Source organism: Aedes aegypti, chromosome 2 (assembly GCF_002204515.2).
Source record: "Aedes aegypti strain LVP_AGWG chromosome 2, AaegL5.0 Primary Assembly, whole genome shotgun sequence".
NCBI classification, from domain to species: Eukaryota; Metazoa; Arthropoda; class Insecta; order Diptera; family Culicidae; genus Aedes; species Aedes aegypti.
This window is the reverse complement of record NC_035108.1, coordinates 194469636-194488416: the sequence shown is the minus strand read 5'-3', so window position 1 is coordinate 194488416 and position 18781 is coordinate 194469636. Positions and strand designations below refer to the sequence as shown.

General features: G+C 38.0%; 1 protein-coding gene across 1 annotated transcript; it reads left to right on the top strand.

Moving 5' to 3' along the window:
* Positions 1-377: 377 nt before the first annotated feature.
* On the top strand, positions 378-18503 carry LOC5573002 (ribosome biogenesis protein BRX1 homolog). Its single transcript, XM_001654279.2, has 2 exons — positions 378-694; positions 17405-18503. Exons 1-2 carry the CDS (start codon positions 533-535, stop codon positions 18413-18415), a joined length of 1173 nt encoding a protein of 390 aa, XP_001654329.2. The 5' UTR covers positions 378-532; the 3' UTR covers positions 18416-18503.
* The last annotated feature ends 278 nt before the right edge of the window (positions 18504-18781 follow it).

Sequence of the window (18781 nt, the reverse complement as noted above, 5' to 3'; positions counted from 1 at the left end):
GCTTCGGGACATTCTCCGCTGCCCCTAAAAATACCATTGGGTAGATAAATGAATTCTCTACCATTGGAACTCATTCAATTTCATGCATAAGTGAAGTAAGCGGTGAAAATAAATATTTTGTTCCGAATGTTTTGAAACCATGAATGAGTTTGACATTGCTCTCGTCAACCATCATCATGACGACAGCAGCACACCCCACCGGACGAATTGTCGTATTGGGAGCGAATTTAGCCATGCTTTTCTTACATTTTATTTTGAACTTGCTTCGCATATTTTTACAAAAGGGCCTAAATTTTAAATTAATCGTTTTTGTTTGAATGCTCGCTATGAGATGTGAGGCGATTGTAACGAATGAGTGGAAACTTGTCAAATAGAAGAGAACCCCGACAGGAGCAGGGTACGAAATTTCAAACCGCGTGTTGTCGTTCGAATCTGCTGCTAGGAACTCGTGCGCTGATATATTTTCCTCAGTTTCGTGGATTTTTGTGGTTTAAATAATTATTTGGAGTAGCAAAACCCAATCACACTAACAATGAAGCCTAAAGTTGAGAATAAAAAAGTCAAAAACAAGTCCGCCAAGCTGAAAAACAAAGCAACTAAGAAGCGCAAGCTAGAGGATCTCGATGCATCGTCGGACGACGAAGGAATCCAGCTGAAAGATACGAGACAGTCGGACGAACCGGTACCCAAAAAGGTAAGACTTCTCAAAGTCAGCAAAGCCGAATATGATAGCATTAATTCGTGGATTTTAGCTACACGTTCAAGTAACTATTTTAACGAATCGTGCACTCAAAAAAACAGCAGCCAAAGATAATATTATCATCGGTAAAGTTTGAGTAAGTGCCGGATTTGGGTTCTATGGGGCCCGGACCAGATATCATGAAGGGGGTCCTTGGAATCAACGGAATTAAACGCATTTTGACGTGTCACAAACTGTTGTATTGAACTTGAATTTTGCATAGAATATTCAGTCCAAATACATAGGAAAGTAAACCTTTTTTCAATTTTAAAGTAAGCTAATAATGTACTACCTAATTGATATATACAGGGCTGGAAGCAGGTCTCTTACTAGAGACTACTTTATTCTTGGCATTACGTTCCCACTTCGACAAAGTTGCCACTTTATATCGTGTGGCAGATATGATGATACTCTATGACCAGGGAAGTCAAGAAATTTTCCATAACGAAAAGATTCTGGACGACCGGGCATCGAACCCAGACATCTTTAGTATGGCTCTGCTTTTTGGCCGCGGACGTTACCACTAGACTAAGAAAGGGTCGACTTTTAGAGATTTGTTCAATATTCTAATGCAAATCATTAAAAATACAAAAAGAATCTCTAAAATTTCTATTTTACCCAAAATTATCTTCAGTCACTTTTTCCTTATTCTGTTGAATTGCAAATTTTCTTGATCGACGTCTTCGAAAAGCAGACAATTTGTCGTATAAATAACCTGGAGTCTTATTGTTGACAATATTAAACATGAAACGACAACATCTTAACACTTCAGTCGTCGCGCTGTTGTATTTTGTACAACGCTGTTGAAAAATCCTCGCTTTTCGTTCACAATAGCAGCGTGGTGGTTCTGACGGTAGCAAACCGCGCGACGACTGGAAGGTTAATTTGGAAAAATTGCCAAAAGAACATCCTAGCAGGTTAACCTGTAAATAAGAGCATGTGAAAGTATATTCAATCCATAGACGAATCTTACGCATGAATTCAGAGCTACATGCATTTTTTTTTCTAGTTCATTTATTTGAGGCTCAATCGCGTTTAACGCTTTACGGAGCCGAAATTCATTTTTTGTATTGTTTACAAATCATTCACTTTTTTGTACTAAGATTAGTATGGGAAGGAGCCAGGGTACTCGTGGCAACTCGAGGTTAATGGTCACATTTTTTGGAAGGAAGGACATGGTGAGGATTGGGTTTAGGGTTTTCTGCAGCACATCCGGGAGGTATATCGTGGTATCGCGATTAACGTGTAGTGGCGTTGGTACCAATTTCTTGCCGGTATTCGTCTGCCGGATGGCCAGGATCCTCAATCCAACATACAAGGGACAAAACACAGAAAAAAAAACTGGAGAAGAGAACACAGAAGAATTAAACTTTTATACTGGACAAGCGAAGAAAATCGTAAATTGCGACCATATAAATAAGATCGCGGGTGCCCAACACATCTCTAACTGGAACATAGGGTTGTCTACCTCGGGCCGCAAGGGTATCCAAAAGTTGCGCTCTGGAGGCGTCCATATCCGGGCATTTCCAAACTACATGATCGATGTCATCATAACCTGAACCACACCTATTACAAATATTGCTCAGCGCGAGGTTAATTCTGTGCAAATGTGTACCTAGCGAGTAATGGTTGGACATAAGTCTTGACATCACGCGAATGAAATCTCGACTTACATCCAAACCTTTCCACCACGCTCGCAAGGAAACTTTAGGAATTATGGAATGTAACCACCGTCCCAGTTGGCCATTTAGCCAATCGCTTTGCCAACCGTGAAGAGAAGTTTGACGTACTAAATGAAAAAATTCATCGTGTGAAATTCTTCTATCATAAATCTCACCTTCCTCAGCGCCCACCTTTGCGAGAGAGTCCGCCTTCTCATTGCCATAAATTAAGCAATGTGAGGGGACCCATACAAAGGTAATCTTATATGATCTTTCGTCCAGTGCACACATCTGCTCTCTTATTTTTATAAGAAAGTAAGATGCATGCTTTACAGGTTTCATCGATCGAAGTGCCTCAATAGAACTGAGGCTATCCGAAAAGATGAAGAAGTGGTCTGCGGGCATGTTTGAGATCATCCCCAAAGCGAAGTTGATTGATGCCAGCTCAGCAACATAAACCGTGCAAGGTTCCTGAAGTTTTCGGGAGGCGGAAGAGTTTTCATTGAAGACACTGAAGCCAGTGGATCCATTGATGCGGCACCCGTCAGTGAAATATCTCCTGTAGGAATCGACATTCTGATACTTTGCGTTAAAAATACGTGGAATCGTTATACATCGAAGTTGATCTGGGATTCCATGAATAGCTTGTTTCATGGACAGATCGTATTCAACAGAGGAACTGTCATTGGTGAAGTGTACACGTGGAGCGTTATAACATGGAAGACTTATGTCAGATGACATGTAGTAGAGATAAACTCTCATGAATTTTGACCGAGTATTCAGTTTGAGCATTTCTTCGAAGTTTTCGATAACGAGTGTGTTGCTCACCCCACACTTAATAAGTATTCTTAGCGAGAGCTCCCAGAATCGGTTCTGTAGTGGTAAAACCCCTGCCAGCACCTCCAAGCTCGCATTGTGAGTCGAATGCATACAACCTAAGGCGATACGCAAACAACGATATTGAATTCGTTCCAATTTAATAAGGTGGCTGTTTGCTGCTGAGAGAAAACAGAAAGAGCCATACTCTAGAACAGAGAGAATTGTTGTTTTATAGAGTTTTATGAGGTCTTCCGGGTGAGCACCCCACCATGTTCCGGTAATTGTTCGTAGAAAATTGATCCTTTTTTGGCATTTTTCCGTTAAATACCTAGTATGGGTTCACCAAGTGCCTTTTGAATCAAACCAGACCCCAAGGTATTTTGAAGTCAAAGACTGGTCGATGTCTGTTCCCAATAGCTTAAGCTTTAGTTGGGCTGGATTCCGCTTCCTAGAAAATACAACCAGTTGAGTTTTTTGCGGCGCAAACTCGATCCCTAAATTTCTAGCCCAAGTGGATAGATTGTCAAGGGAATTTTGCAATGGTCTTTGCAAGATTTCCGCTCGTGGGCCCTTCATAGAGACCACAGCATCATCTGCAAGTTGTCTAAGCGTGCATGGTTCTTCCAAACAGTTGTCAATATCTTTAACATAAAAATTATAAAGCAAGGGACTTAGACATGAGCCTTGGGGAAGACCCATATAGCTAATTCTGGAAGTTGTCAGTTGACCGAGAGAAAAGCACATGTGTTTTTCTGACAACAAATTGTACAAGAAATTATTCAACATTCCAGGTAGTCCACTATTGTGCAGGCTTTCTGACAATATTTCTATGGAAACTGAATCAAAAGCGCCCTTAATGTCCAAGAAAACCGAAGCCAATTGCTCCTTGTCTGCAAAGGCTAGTTGAATATCTGATGAAAGCAACGCTAAACAATCGTTTGTTCCTTTGCCCTTGCGAAAGCCAAATTGTGTACTGGAAAGCATGTTGTTTGATTCGACCCAGTGATCGAGTCGGGATAGGATCATTTTTTCTAACAATTTCCTTAAACATGATAACATAGCGATCGGGCGGTACGAATTATGATCAGACGCTGGTTTCCCAGGCTTTTGAATAGCTATTACTTTGACCTGTCTCCATTGAGGTGGAACAATGTTGTGCTCCATGAATGAGTTGAACAAGTCAAGCAACCGTCTTTTAGCGATATCGGGGAGATTTTTAAGAAGATTGAACTTAATCATATCGCGTCCCGGAGAGGAGTTGTTTGATGAAAGAAGAGCCATAGAAAATTCCAGCATTGTGAATGGTCTGTCCAACGCATCGTCTCTCTGGGTTTCCCAAAAAGGCGGATGAGCTGGAACTGAGTCTGGACAGACCTTTTTTGCGAAGTTGAATATCCAACGATTGGAGTATTCGTCACTCTCATTTGAGGATGAGCGGTTTCGCATGTTGCGAGCCACTCTCCAAAGCGTCGTCATTGAAGTTTCTCGTGAGAGGCCATCGATGAAACGTCGCCAATAGCTACGCTTCTTCGCTTTAATAAGATTCTTCAGTCTTTTTTCGAGCTTCGAGTACTCTAAATAAAGTTCTGAGGTACCATATCTACGAAAAGCTTTAAAGGCATTAGATTTTTCTCGATACAACTGAGTGCATTCATCATCCCAACCAGGTGTGGCTGGTCGTCTTTTGAAGGATGCACTTGGAACTCGTTGTTTTTGGGATTCTAATGCACTTTTATAAATCAATTCTGTTAGGAATCGATACTCATCCAACGGTGGGAGAGTGTTGAATGATTCGATACCGAAAGTTAACGCTGATGCAAATTTTTGCCAATCTATATTCCTAGTGAGGTCAAAAGGAACCTGAATTGACTGTTCTGACCTTTCACAATTATTTTTGATAGAGGTTATTATGGGCAAGTGATCACTACCATGGGGATCATCGATAACCTTCCACATGCAATCGAATGATAGTGAACTTGAACCCAGAGACAGGTCAAGGTGGCTTTCTTTGCCGTCGGATGAAATACGTGTCACTTCACCTGTGTTCAAAATGTTCAAGTTGAAATCGTCGCATAAGTCATAGAAGATAGCCGCTCTATAATCGTCATAAGATTCGCCCCATCCAGTACCATGGTAGTTCATATCACCCAGTTTTAAAATCGGGAATGAGAGCATGGAGACTGCATTCCAAAGATGACGGCGGTTTATTGAAACTCTTGGAGGAATATAAACAGAAGCTACGCAAAGATCTTTACCCTTTACGTTTATTTGGCAAGCAACGATTTCTATGCCTGGATGAGTCGGAATGGGGATTCTGTAGAATGAATGGCACTTTTTGATCCCTAAAAGCACACCCCCGTAATTATCATCTCGATCCTGGCGTATAATGTTAAAGTCGTAGAAGTTAAGATCATCTTCAGAAGAAAGCCATGTTTCACAGAGTGCAAATATATCACAATCGAAATTGTGAAGCAAAAACTTAAATGTGTCTAATTTAGGTTTTAGACTATGACAGTTCCACTGTAGCACTGTGATCATATCTTGTACCTCGCTTGATGAATTAGCCATCGAAAGATATGATCGAAGCAAGGAGGGGCCACGAGATAGTCAATTCCCTGAGATATCCTTCTATTGCGGGGAGAAAAAGATCGAGTATGCCTCTGAATGAGTCTGAAACTCCGAGAGCATTACATATGCGATCCACAAGGGCCGTAAAAGTTATCAGTCCTCGCTTAGCCCGGGCCGTTTTCGAGGAAGAGCGAGGGACTTCAGTAGCATTTCTTTTGCTTTCTTGTCTAGAGCTTCTTTTCGAAGTGTATTTTATCTGTGGAGGCGGGGGCGGCAGATCTTTGCTGCAACACGGAACGGAAGCATCAAAGACCTGTTTCTTCGGGTTTTTCAAATTTGCCCCACCTCCTTTGGAATTAGGCAAACTTCTGAGGGAAGATTTCAATACCTTACGGCGCAGTCCCGGAGAAGATGGGGACTTTCTTTTACCGGGTGCGTGTACTTCCGAAGAATCTCCCCCATCGGTTTCGTCGTCGTTCGCTTCATCGGAAGACAACTCTTGAAAAGAGTTACCAACTGGGATGGCTGATGAAGACTCTTTTGCAGGCGGATTCAAAGCTTTCACCATTTCCGCATACGTCTTCTTGGAGCGCTTCACAATTGAGCGACTCTCATTTCGAATGCGCTTTTTGTATGCCGGGCATTTCTGCAAGTCATGCAGATCCTTGCTACAGTAGCTGCATTTTTCAGCTTCCTGTGTGCAAGCATCTTCTGAATGAGCTTGGTTGCATTTGCCACAACGGGGCTTGTTGTCGCAAAAGCTAGCACTGTGGCCAAGCTGCTTGCAGTTGGTACAATTGAATACCTTCGGCACGTAAAGACGCACTGGGTAAAAAACACTATCAATGCAAACAAATTTCGGGAGGACGGAACCAGGAAAAGTCACTCGAAACGAGGCTGACGGCGAAAAAACTTTCTTATTTCCTTCCATGGAAACTGATTGCAATTGTTTGCAATCCAGTATAGCCACATCCAGGAATTGACCGGTTATCAAAAACACCTTTGCCAGTCTTAATGTCTTCACATGTCAGACTCTCGTCGATGATTCTCCCTTCCACCTCGACTTCTCGTGCCGGAATATAGGTAAAGTATTCCACAGCAAAAGCCTCATGCTGAGCAATCTCGTTCGCTGCTTTGTAACTAGGTGCAGTTACACGCAGCTTGGATTGCTTCACTTGGTGAATAACGGTCCCTGGATATTTACGCGTCAGCTCTCGAGAGATCGAGAGCACATTCAAAATCTTATTTTTGCGCCGGAAATAGACAACCCAAGGCCCAGCCGAAGACGGTTGGTAAAACCGCGTTCGAGCAACGAGATCTTTTGCAGGCGTATTGCCTCCATCCGAATCGTCCATGCGGGATAAAAATCAATCGCAACCAAATAAAAAAAAATAATAAAAATAATAATAATAAAAAAAAACAAAAAAAAATATGCAGAAAAAAAAATTAACCTATAAGTGGACTATTTTGTACACACCTCCCCTAAATGGGCAAAGCAAAATTACAAAGAAAAAAAAAGAAAAAGAAAAAAAACTTAACCAATCAGTGGGCTATTTTGTACCCAACTCCCCAATTCGGTCGAAAGAATCGCACCGGGAGAGAGACAGAGGAGAAGCGAAAACAACCTTGAACTCAGCACTGTTTGTTCGGAGAAGTAAAAGCAATAGATATCCAAATTGATACTTATCCGTATACAGCAGCTCGTCCACGCACCGTAGGTAGCAGAACGACCGATTTGCCTTCTGCCTTGTTGATGCTCTTGGTGCGGGGAGAAAAAAATCAATCACCGTTGATGCAGTTGGTGATGACTTTCTTTATGGTGGAACGATGCTAGTTTCACTAGCTCGCTTCCTTCGCGAAGCGCAATCGCCTAAGCACACAATTGCACAAATTTAATATTGATTGTGAGCACAAATAGAACCAAAAACCCACGCGGGCGGTGGGAGAAAAACGCCTAAAATACTTTGCAATAGTGCCGTGCGATGAGACCGGGAATCAGTCAACCGACTCGTACAAGCGCTAAGCAAGGAATGAGAGCTACATGCATTTATTTTTAATAGTACGAGACGAAGATTGCATTAGCCATAGATCACAAATAATGAAGTGGGCAAAATTAAACTCTTGAAGAGCTTAATTTTTATTTGCGTATTTAAGAACGTTACAGTTAATTGTAGTTTTTTTTTTAATTTAGCATGTATTTTTCCACACTGATACATAACAAAAGTATTCCATTCAAAAGTTGATTGAACGTTGAAACCAAGGCTCATAGCAGATTCAACATACAGTTAAACCTCCATGAGTTGATGTTCCGTTACTCGATATCGACTCATGGAACCATATCATATATGGTCCATATGTACTAAAAATCAAATGTCATAGTTACTATGATGGTTCCCTCAAACAGCTTTCCATAGCATTGCTGTTCCTTAATTCGATATTTCCGTGAGTCGATGGTCCCTTCAATATCGACTCATCGAGGGTTGACTGTAGTTCAGAATAACATTGTTGAGCTTGCTTTCCGGTTTCACAGAATTGAAGTCTCCAGTGTTAAATATAGCGTTGGATTTATTTGGATTCGTTTTTGATATTTTTTAAAAACTCTAGAAAGTGCACAAAGTATAATTATAGGGCGTAAATTTTCAACAGAATTTAAAAATGCCTTCTTTTTCACAGGATTAATTTAAGCTTTTTTCATGCTTATGAAAAATGACTTTACTATTTATAGCATTGAATAAGTGGACAATTTGGGTTACAATCATAGGAGATATAATTTCTATAAACTTCAGTGGAATATTATCGAGGTCAATTTCATATAGTGCATTTGTAACATCAACATTACTAATTTTATTGAAATGAAACGAACCCCAAGATAAGCTACTGGTATATTGAAAAGTTTCATTGCATAGCAGCATAGCATAGACGCATAGACTGACTGTACGTACATGTCAAAAGTTGCTACTCCGTGATTGATCGTAACTGGTAAGAATTGCACTTCGCTTGCTCTCGAAGTGCAATTTAAGCAGATGTCATATTATTGATCAATAACGGCGCCGGCCAAGTTCTTACAGTCAGTTGGGATGGGGAAGGAATGTTAGGTTGTAATAATAGTTGCTTCTAGAGACCGAGACTACCTCTGCATCTCCACTATCACCACGGCAAGGGTCTTCAATAGTGAGGAAGGAAAAAGATCTGGGTGTCACCTTTGTTCGGTGATGCGATCCATGGATAAGGAGGAATAATACGACTTTTACCTAAAACTTTTTTGGAATTTTGTCTCGCGGTGAAAAGATATTTGAATATAGAAAATTAAGAAAATTCGTCTACATTCAAAATGTCGAACTAATCAAATTAATAAGAATAAGAGTTTATGTCGACACTTGCAGTGACGAATTATTAGTAGACTTCCAAAGCTTGAATGCTAAGTCACGACCAACAAACGCTCTACTTATAACGTAATTAAACTAAGGGTTGTATTTTTTCGCAACAGCACAGTTTTAACGGGACATGTTGATCAATTAAGAGTCGCAAATGATTATTGAGCGACTAACTTAAAATTTCAGGTCTGGCAATACGATAGAAATCAACCCAATTAATAGATACCGTGTCTTAGTTGCTCAGCATTTATTCTGCTATAATCACGTTAATTTATAACATAATTATGTTGATTGAACTGTATCAAAGTCCAAATATACAAAACTAATGTCATGGTTCGAGAAAACAACTTCAATTCGTTTGATTGATTCTTACTGATACGATATTACTCTATCGTTTATATTTAGCGAATGCTTAAAGAAATATCTCCAGAATTTTCTCATGGAAATCCTTGAGCACTGAAGCCTGATTTGCTGTTGAAAAGGAATCTAGAGCAATTTTTTCGCCGATTCCTTGCAGAAATTTTCTGTTTTTGAAGGAGATTTTTTTGCAGGAATCCCTAGAAGATTTTTTACGCTAGGTTTTCAAATTCTTCCAGGCATTTTCATATGGATTCCTTGAATGTATCCACGCTTTCTCCCAGTAATCTGCTCCAAAAATTACTTCAGAGAGCAGGAAATCTTTTAAGAACTATTCCAGGGAATCAATAAATTCAAACTGGGATTTCTCATAAATTTCCACCGGAAATTTAACCAAAAATATCTTTATTTTTTTTCTCAGAGAAATTCCTGGTTGAAATATTTACAAAAATCCTGACGATAGTTTTGCAGGAAAATTCAAATTTTCGATTCTTGAACGGTAAGTCATAGGGAAATCGATGGAATAAACGACATTGACTATCACCATGAGAGGGGTTGCAATATATTGGCCAGATGAAGTTAAGTATCTAGGGCTCATGCTGGATGAGAATTTAACTTTCAAAAATCACATTGAAGGCATTCAAGCCAAATGTAACAAATATGTAAAATGTCTCTATCCCCTTATTAATAGAAAATCAAAACTTTGTCTTAAAAACAAGCTTTTGATATTGAAACAAATTTTCAAGCCAGGCATGTTGTATGCTGTACCAATATTGACTAGCTGTTGCAATACCAGGAAGAAAGCTCAGATGAGAATTCAAAATCAAATTTTGAAAATGATTCTGAAGCTTCCTCCCTGGTATAGTACCAATGAGTTACTTAGAATATCCAATGTTGAAACATTGGAACAAATGTCGAATACAATCATTAATAATTTCAGGCAAAAAACGTTGCAATCTTCTATTGCCACGATTAATGCGTTATATGTTTAGGTTAAGTAAATTGAAAAGGTTATTTTTTTTTTCTCTTATAAGCAGGTAAAATCAACTCACCTGTAAAAAATCTGAACTGCTACGGCAAATGAAATGTAATATGTTGTTAACAAAATGTTAATACAATCTTAAATTTGTTTTACCAAATTAGGATGATAGTGTTGTCTAATAACACAGAACATCTAGATATAAGAAATGAATGTAATGTTTGGAATGATACTAATAAAAAAAAGCTTTGCAAATGTGCAAATATTTCGCTAGGCATAAACCAACAGACAAACATCGGTTTGGCTCTGTATCAATACATGCCAAATATTTGCCATAGTGTACTGAGAGACACCTGCTCACGTTCTTCCTTTATTATGCTAGTCAGTGGTCTGCAGTCTGTTTGTTCCAATTTCTTTGAAACACTTCCAAAAGTCGGATGAGACATCTGTGACATATATTGGTTTATTCTTTAACAAAACATAAAATGGATATAACAGTGCTAGCAATAGAATACAGATCCCTTACTTTAGAAATACGAAAAATCTTTGCCGAATAATAATTTTCCAACCATTCGGTATTCGGCCGAAGGCCGAATAATACCATTCGATAAATTTCTAATATTCACTCATCTTTATTTTCCTCGGTGTTTTTAGCAACATAGGCGTAAATGACCAAATATTTCCTTCTTTTGATTCCTTATCGTTCTTTCTAGTTTGCCACACTGTCATTGAAGGCTATTCTTAAACCTTTGTTACCTGCATCATATTCGGGAAAACTGGTCATTCGGGAAACTAGCGTTCGGGGAAATGACATACGAAAAACGAAATTCTGGGAAAAGTAGCATACTACTGTATGTATTTTCCATGATTTCCGCTAGGAACTTCATCAGAAATTTATTCATGTCTGCCCAAAGATTCAATTATTACTGTGAAGATTTCTTCAGGAGTTCATTTAGTGATTATTTTCCAGAATTTCTACAAGAATTTTCCAAAGAAATTTCCTCAATACTTGTTTTATGTATCTCAAGAATTCAAACTGAAATTTTTGAAACAAATCTAAGAGTATACTCTGATGAAGCTAGTGTGAGTTCCAAAGTAACCCATGATGAGCATGGATCTTCTAAAGAACTCCTGGATTTCCTCAAGAAGTTTTAGAATACCGTAAAGTGCCCTAATTCAGCGCATTGCCTAATTCCGCGCATTTCATACAAAAGGATTTATATATGGGAATACACATCAATATTGCAGCACTTTTTAATGCCATTTGATGCTACTATGATTTAGCATAAGTTTGAATCACAAATAAAAGCAATTAAGGCATTTTTTCGAGGCGCAAACAAATAATTAGTGGAGGTTTGTCTAAGTTAACGCAATTTTTCTAAATTCCTTAGCGTCCGTGCTAAGACTGTAGGACACAAACAAACGCGATTTGTTTATTGAAAATGTTTAATTTTGTATGCAGTTCTCTATGGAAGTACTTGCTACAGATATGTTTCATGATGCTTCTATGAAATCTTATCAAATATTAGCATAATAATTGAGTTTTATCCCAAAAAAGTATTGCGCGGAATTAGGACACATATTTTTTCATAATGCCCTAATTATGCGCACCGTTATCGCAGAACAACAAACAAGTAAAACATGCTAAGTTCGTCTTCACATATGACTATTTCTCTGAGAAAGTATCTTCATGCATACATACATAAATAAATAAATAAATAAATAAATAAATAAATGCATAAATACGTTTCACGTACAAGCGGAATATCTTGAAAGCCCACTTACAGGGAAATTAGCGGCCGTTCAGAAACCACTGTTCATTCATGGTGGGAGGAAATGTTTGTCCAAACACCAAGGTATAAAAAATTTCAAAATTGTTTTGTGAACAATAGACCACAAGGGGAGGGAGGGTAGTTCTGAAAATCTAAAAAAACACCACGTGGTTAATGGACAGCCCCAAAGAATTCTTCACCTGTAGATACGAAATTTACTTAACATCGTGAACCACAAAAAAAAAAAACAAAAGAACTGCACATATTGCCCCGAATGACTCTTGCAAATTTAATCATTTTAGAATGTTGATGTTTAACTACCACAATGTTTATTAAAATTCAATCTTTTTGTACAGAATGTTTCTAAATTTTAATAGCTTTCATGTTTAGCGAATAAAATAATTAATTTATTAGATTGTATGAGATAATTTCACAACTTAAAATAGGGTGCTCATATCACCCAATTGATAAAAATCGACACAAAAAATGTCAAATCTTTAAAATTCATTCATTCATTTTTGAACTTTATGAGACAACGGAAAGTGTATTGAACTAAAATTTGTTGGAAATTATACAAAGATCGAAAATTTTTATAAAAGGTCGTTCAAATATTACGTAACGCATCAGGGGGAGGGAGGGGGTCTTCCATCGTGTTACGGTCCATACAAAAAAAAAATATTCCATGCAAAACCTGTAACGTGGGGGGGTCTAAAATTGTCAAATTTTGCGTTACGGATTATTTGAATCATCCCTAATATGTTCTGCACTTCTATCGACTTTTCCTTAAGGTGGCCAAACTGCCCCACTTTCCGCTATACGAAATACTATAGCAAATGTTATCTTTATTTCATGTGATAGTCAAAAAATTATAAAAACATAGACTAAAGCGTTACGGCTCATACAAAACTTTACTTTTTTTTCATACAAAAAGTGTTATGAAGGGGACGGAGGGTTGAAAATGTTCAATTTCAGCGTTACGTAATGAATGGATGCCTCCTTACATTAAAATTAATGTTAATTTGATTGTTTCACGAGTGCGCGGAATTAGGCATTCTACTGCGCGGAATATGGAAAAGCGTTTAAAAAATGCGCGGAATTAGGCAATTTCAACGAGTGAACTATTTCAAAAAAATCACGGTTGTAAATTATGAATATAGTCTTGTTCATATTTTTCCCATAATCTAAAACAGATTTGCTGGCGATTCACTCATAAACCTTTTTTGTTGATGCAATACTAATTTTTAATTAACCATTTGAAATGTTTCATTCCTTAGCTGCGCTGAATTGCGGTACTTTACGGTACTCTAGAAAATTACTAAGATAATTGAAAAAAAGATCAAATCTCCGGATCGTATTTCGCAGGATTTTATGAAGGAATTAACTGTGGGAATTGATCCGAGGAATTATCAGAAAAAAATGTCGTAATGTTACCTGGTGTGGAACAGCTCTTTCGGGGCGGACGATTTTATGTATCTCTTTATGATCCCATTTCTCTTGCTAAGTGGTGAAGGTGATGTTCCAGAATGAATTGTTCTTTTCATAAATTGTTGATGTAACTCGTCCCTGATGGATTAAATTTACTTTTCTAGTGTCCGTGGAGCTTTGTTTGAGATATATCTTAAGAAATGTTTGGCAAAACTGCATGAATAATATTTGGATGAAATGCTAGAGAAATTGCCACAGACAATTTTAGAGGAACTTTACGATGAATTCCAGGTTGAATTTATTAAGGAATACGTGGAATGAGTCTCAGACATATTAGCGTTGATAGACTCACACTCAAATCTCAAACAACACGCTCTCTCGTGAGAGCAAACTCATTAGAGATCTTTTTCGCAAAACGCGCTTGTTCACGTTAGAAAGGATTAGGGTGCCGGTAAGAATGGTTGCAATGTACCAGTAGATAGGACTATGGAATAAAACGTACATTTTTCGATACAAACGACATGTTCTATTTTTGGTGGATAGATCGCCTCTAGTTTAGTCGATTTGCCAAATTCCACACGGGAAAAAATTCTGTGGTAAAAACTACTATTGTAGCTGACTACGCCCATTCTTGAAACTACCATGGAATTTCAGACCAATTTACTATGTTTACGGTACGTCCCATCACATTACTGGTACATTTGACAGAAATAATTTACAACAATCCGATTTCGACAACAGACATGGTAAAATCAAGCGCATTTCTGGTCTGCTGAAAATTGCCGGTGCGAGCGCTTAAGTTAACCCCCTAAAATGGTAGTTTTTACCGCACAATTTTTTTGCGTGCAGCTTTTTATTTTATCAAAAAGTCATATGAATAATTGAGTTTACGCAAAAAATTTGCTCCCTTGCGCCAATAGTTGTCGTCGTGTTCCAGTCGTGGATCAACGAATGAAAGCAGATTTTAAAATGGATGTATAAAAATGGAGAAAAGTCCCAGAGATGATCTTCATTCAAAAGATATTAGTTGATGTTCCGAGGGAAAAATGTTAAACCTACGTAAAAATTTACCATTTTGTTAAAAATTCCTTCTTCTTCTTTCTGGCGTTACGTCCCAACTGGGACAAAGCCTGCTTCTCAGCTTAGTGTTCTTATGAGCACTTCCACAGTTATTAACTGAGAGCTTTCTATGCCAATTGACCATTTTTGCATGTGTATATCGTGTGGCAGGTACGATGATACTTTATGCCCTGGGAAGTCGAGAACATTTCCAACCCGAAAAGATCCTCGACCGGTGGGATTCGAACCCACGACCCTCACAGCTTGGTCTTGCTGAATAGCTGCGCGTTTACCGCTACGGCTATCTGGGCCCCTAAAAATTCCTTGTAAAATTCCAAAACGTCTACTACTGGAGCAATAGCGCAACTACTGGAACACGTGTACCAATAGTGGCTCAAGCAATTTTATGTTAAAAAATTAGTTTTAACACTCTTTCTATATTTTTCCCATATAGTAGAGGTTGAAATCTTTCTGTTCACACCAAAAGATTTCTGTTATGACTTTTCGTTTTTTATACAGTGACTCAATTTCATTTTCGTACGGGGCACTGTTTTCATATCAAGTTGGTAGAAAACTATTAAATGGTGCATGGACTTCGATATACTTTATCAATAACGAAGGTTATAGGTGTCATCTATTGTTTGGCAATGACAAACTGTATTCATTTGCTTATATCTTTGAAATAATGGAAAAGTATTGAGATTGTGTCTATAATTGACCCAATTCCATATTCGTACACCTAACAAAAAAGAAATATACAGCATTCAAAACTAATTTTTAATGGACTAGATGATTACTTAAGCTCTTCGTTGTGTTGTTCAGAAGCAGTAGAATACATTTGGAAAATTTATAAGCGAAATTTAAGAAAAATACCAGTTTTCCCATGTTTTTTGCTAAAATATTCGGTAAGTCGAAAAATAAATTGCATTTTTTACAACATCACTTCTTTAAGAATGATAACTGCGAATATTGCACAAGTTTCAATAAATTATAATCAGTTTTAGAGTAGCTAGGAGTGGATATCGACAACTTATACTTTTGAATTTTAGGTAATATAACATTTATAACAAATCCAAAACTAAAAATTTTAGTCAATTTCTTTATGTTTGGCTCCTAAATGTATATACATAATCCATAGTTAATGTTCCTATCAAAACATTGCGTAATTATCGTTTTAAATTTACAATTTACTACCAAATATGATTATAGAGATTTATAGAATAAATATTATTGCCATAACCGCAACACAAACGTTTTTTTTAAATGATGAAAAACAACAGGATATATTCTATTAAATAGTATATCAATGCTCTCTGCTCATTCAAGTTATTTTGTATTTTTCTTATAAAATCAATAAATTGCCAAATAGGCTGCTATTTTGAATATAATTTGAATATTAATTCAAAGATAATTGAATACTATGATGACATCAATTATGTGAAGGTATGTACAGCGTAGTTTAGGGTACTTTATTGTAAAACGAAGTTCGTAGTTCAAATGATTTTTACAGACAAATTCAAAATTAACATTTACCAGTTGTTTAGAATGAAAATTTGGTTTACATTGATAAAAAATATTATTTTAGAAGAGTTTTGAACTTATGGCACAACAATTTTCTGAACTCAAAAGGGATAAAAACTGTTTATGATTTATGTAAACTGTATATATTTCAACTAAATTTCTATCAGAGCTTACGAGTATAATCTAGAGATTGGATCCAATGACAAAAACAAACGTTATTGTTCGAATTATTGGATTTTATAGCAAAAATCATTGGAAAACTGGAATTTCTCATAATTTTACCTAAATTTCATATATGTCCACTAATAAATTGTCCAAATGTATTTCACTACATCTGAACATCATAATGAAGCACTTCAGTAATCAAATAGAGCTTCTAAATTTAGTTTTAAACGTTGTGCGTTTGAATTTTGGTAGGTGTACGAATATGGAATTGGGTGAATTTTAGACATCAATTCAATACTTTTTCTATTAATCCAAAGATGAATGTAAATGGAATCATTTTGTGATTGGCAAACAATAGATGACACCTATTACCTTCAATATGGATAAAATATGTGTAGCTCAATACTTCATTTAATAGCGTTTTACTAACTTGATGTGGAAACAGTATCCTGTACGAATATGAAATTGGGCCACTGTAGCTTAGGTAGTTCAGACTAACAATAAATTATTGCCGTTTGTGAATAAACTGTGGGAATACGAGCCTAATGAGACAAAAAGGTGAGCCAACTCACCCATGATTGTTTGACTGCTGAGTTGCGTGATTGACAACTCACGCATGAAAAATCTCAAGCGTGAGTTGTGAGAAATTGAGAAATTGCTAAGATAATTCTAGAAGCTTTTCCTTGAGTAATCTGAGAAAAACATGTTGAATAGTCACGATAAAGTCTCTGAACTTTATAGTCTGACACGATATTTCTAGAAGTTGTAAAATGTTAAATCAGGATTCACTGCAAGCAGAATAAGGAAAATAAAGAGACTTTGAACACCTTTAAAAAAAAAAGACTTGCTTCCAGCCCTGCCTATGAAATCCGTAAATCCGTAAAATGTCTCCAATCAGGCATCGCTTCTTGTACTAGATTCCACTACAGAAGGTAAAATCAGCCTAATTTTATTTCTCTTTTCAGACAAAATGGGTAAACAAGCAGCGCGTGCTCGTTCTATGTGCCAGAGGAATCAACCACCGTGATCGGCATCTGATGAAGGATTTGAAGACCCTCATGCCCCACCATCGGTCGGAACCGAAAATGGAACGCTGGAAGACGCTCTCGGTGGTTAACGAGATGAGCGAAATGAAGCACTGCAACAAGGTGGTGCTATTCGAGGGTCGTCGCAAACGCGATCTGTATATGTGGTTGGCCAACGTGGAGAAGGGCCCATCGGTAAAGTTCCTGATCGAGAACATTAACACCATGGGCGAGATGAAACTGACCGGGAACTGCCTGCGCGGATCGCGCCCTATCCTGTCCTTTGATCAGGAATTTTCCAAACAACCGCATTTAGCCGTTATCAAGGAATTGCTGACGCAAGTTTTCGGTGTCCCGAACCACCACCCGAAGAGTCAACCATTCGTCGATCGCGTGATAAGCTTCACCTATTTGGATAATCGCATTTGGTACAGACATTTCCAGATTCTGTCAGAAGACGGTGGTCTGGCAGAGGTGGGACCTCGGTTCGTTATGAATCCGATCAAGATCTTCGAGGGTTCCTTCAACGGTGACGCAATATGGGAAAATGCCGACTATCAAAGTCCGGCCAAACACCGACAGCTGCTAAGAAAGGCCGCCAAGGATAAGTATCTGAACAAGCAGAAGCAGAAGATTGACCACGAGGTTAACGTTCCGAAGGTAACGCACGATTTCGACAAATATGCCGACGTGTTCCAAGGAGACGAGGAAGAAAAGGCTAAGGAACTGCTGGAGAAAGAAGAGCAAGAAGAAGCCGAAGAGGCAGAGCGAAAGGCCATCGAAGAACAGCACAAGCGAATGAAGAAGAAGGACGAAATGAAGAAACTGAAGCAATTGGCCCAGGCGAAAAAAACTGGCAAAGCTCTTGCCAAGGGAAAGAAAAAGCAGAAGACGACTCTCAAGGCCAAGAAGAAGGGAAAGAACAAGGTCGAGGCGGACGATAGTGACTGAAGGTGAACATGATGTGGATTTTTTTCTTTTTTGATGTACAATTGATATGAGAAATACAGATTGCTTATTCTCGTTATAATGCCATTTATGTCGCTTTTGTTGTACTTTTTGGAGAATATCCTACTAGGGGAACTTACGTATTTTTGGCAGCTTAAGCCGATGCCGTGCTTCTTTTGTAATTTTCTCGGACATCAGCAGACAAATTCCATGTTTGTCTATTTACAATTATGCGCTCCTCAATCAATCAATCCTCTATCGATTTACACCGACAGACTTGTCAAAATGCTTTTGGTAACGTTTTTACAACGCTGCGAACATCCCTTGTCAGTGTGACTATTGTCGGCAGCCTCAATCTCTTCGGCAACT

What these genes read in the sequence shown, in the direction of transcription:
- LOC5573002 (XM_001654279.2), top strand. Translation starts at nt 533, where the DNA reads ATGAAGCCTAAAGTTGAGAATAAAAAAGTCAAAAACAAGTCCGCCAAG. An exon ending in ACGAACCGGTACCCAAAAAG is followed by an intron (nt 695 to 17,404) that starts GTAAGACTTCTC and finishes TTCTCTTTTCAG; the next exon opens with ACAAAATGGGTAAACAAGCA.